Source organism: Lithobates pipiens, unplaced genomic scaffold, assembly GCF_037356315.1.
Source record: "Lithobates pipiens isolate NorthernLeopardFrog02 unplaced genomic scaffold, aLitPip1_a1.2 Scaffold_8, whole genome shotgun sequence".
In the NCBI taxonomy this organism is placed as follows: Eukaryota; Metazoa; Chordata; class Amphibia; order Anura; family Ranidae; genus Lithobates; species Lithobates pipiens.
Genome location: NW_027507903.1, coordinates 618,267,542 through 618,269,792, shown reverse-complemented (window position 1 = coordinate 618,269,792; position 2,251 = coordinate 618,267,542). Strand labels below are relative to the sequence as shown.

The 2,251-nt window shown below is 42.9% G+C and overlaps 1 protein-coding gene across 1 annotated transcript; it reads left to right on the top strand.

The window, feature by feature from the left end:
• Positions 1 to 449: 449 nt before the first annotated feature.
• LOC143963852 (olfactory receptor 10A3-like) lies at positions 450 to 1,544 on the top strand. Its single transcript, XM_077473589.1, has one exon. The coding sequence runs from the start codon at positions 450 to 452 to the stop codon at positions 1,389 to 1,391; it is 942 nt and encodes a 313-aa protein (XP_077329715.1). The 3' UTR covers positions 1,392 to 1,544.
• The last annotated feature ends 707 nt before the right edge of the window (positions 1,545 to 2,251 follow it).

The following is a 2,251-nucleotide window of genomic DNA, read 5'->3' as shown; positions in this document are numbered from 1 at the left end:
CCGCAGTGCCCGTCGTCATCCGATCCGATCCGCAGACGGATGGAAAAATAGCTTTTTCCTCCGTCACACTTTTTCGGATCGGAGCGGGTCGGATGTCAGCGGACATGTCACCGCTGACATCCGACGCTCCATAGACCTCTATGGAGCACCCGTTCAGGTCCGCCTGAAAAACTGACAGGCGGGCCTGAACGGGACGTTAGTGTGAAAGGGGCCTTAGTCTTGCATATAATGCAAATATAAAGAAAATACCAACAAAGAAATAACAAACAGTATACTATACAGTAGCAGTTGTCTCTAGGCACATACCCAGTGACATGGTTTGGTATTAAAGTGAATTTCAAACATATAATAAATAACTAAACTATAAAATTTGAACAATTTTGTGTCCTAAATCTGCAAACTATTTTTTTCCAAGTCCTATTTATCTTCTGTCTTGGGCTCTCTAGGTGATGGTGGCGAAGAACCAGACGGTGGTCACAGAATTTCTCCTTTTGGGTTTCGGAGACCTCCATGATCTCAAATTTCTACTTTTTGCCTTCCTTCTGATTATTTATGTCATGGCTCTAACAGGAAACGCCCTTGTCATTGTTTTGGTTATGATCGGTCAGAATCTTCGTTCTCCCATGTACTTCTTTCTGTCCCAGCTGTCCTTGTCTGAGTTTCTCTTCACTAGCAATATTCTGCCCGGCATGTTATGGCTGACTCTAGCAGGTGGTGGAAAAATATCCATTATCAGATGTTTTTCCCAATTTTATCTACTAGCAGTATGCACCGTCACTCAATGCCTGCTTCTAACCATCATGTCCTTCGACCGCTACGTGGCCATTTGTAAGCCATTACATTATACCATCATCATGACCTTTGGACTTCAACTTCAGATTGTCACATTATGTTGGTCAACAGGATTTATCTTGTCAATTGTACTATTTGGTTTCTTATATAGGTTAGAATTTTGTGGTCCAGATACCATCAATCATTTCTACTGTGACATTGGTCCTGTTTTAGAACTTTCATGTTCCGATATTTCATCTACTAAGCTGGTTACCTCTATGTTGTCTACTCCTCTTGTTGTCTGCCCATTTGTGCTCATCACGGCCACCTATATTTCCATCTTCAACACCATCCTGAAGATCTCATCCTCTATCAGGAGACAGAAGGCCTTCTCTACATGCAGTTCTCATCTCACCGTGGTATGCCTATACTTTGGAAGCTTGGCATCTATATATATTTTTTCACCCAAAATTGGTTCAAATACAAAAAAGAATTTGTCTTTAATATATATCTTGGTGACTCCGATATTCAACCCTCTGATCTACAGCTTGAGGAACCAGGATATTAGAGGGGCCATTACAAAATATATACACCTTATTGGCACTTGGCAATTGCCTTAAACATGCGTCAAACCTCATTTCATAAAGCACATACATGCACATACAGGGTGTCAGGATCACTTAAGTGCTCCTGCTTCCCATTCCAGTAACTGGGTGTTGGCTGTTGCATTCTCCCTGTCTGTGTTTGTTCACCTGTTCAGTGATTTACAGTATCTCACAAAAGTGAGTACACCCCTCAAATTTTTGTAAATATTTTATTATATCTTTTCATGTGACAACACTGAAGAAATTATACTTTGCTACAATGTAAAGTAGTGAGTGTACAGCTTGTATAACAGTGTAAATTTGCTGTCCCCTCAAAATAACTCAATACACAGCCATTAATGTCTAAACCGCTGGCAACAAAAGTGAGTACACCCCTACATGAAAATGTCTAAATTGGGCCCAAAGTGTCAATGATTTGTGTGTCCACCATTATTTTCCAGCACTGCCTTAACCCTCTCGGGCATGGAGTTCACCAGAGCTTCACAGGTTTCCACTGGAGTCCTCTTCCACTTCTCCATGATGACATCACAGAGCTGGTGGATGTTCGAGACCTTGCGCTCCTCCACCTTCCGTTTGAAGATACCCCACAGATGCTCAATAGGGTTTAGGTCTGGAGACATGCTTGACCAGTCCATCACCTTTACCCTCAGCTTCTTTAGCAAGGCAGTGGTCGTCTTGGAAGTGTGTTTGGGGTCGTTATGTTGGAATACTGCCCTGTGGCCCAGTCTCAGAAGGGAGGGGATCATGCTCTGCTTCAGTATGTCACAGTACATGTTGGCATTCATGGTTCCCTCGATGAACTGTAGCTCCCCAGTGCTGGCAGCACTCATGCAGCCCCAGACCATGACACTCAAAACACCATGCTTGACTGTATG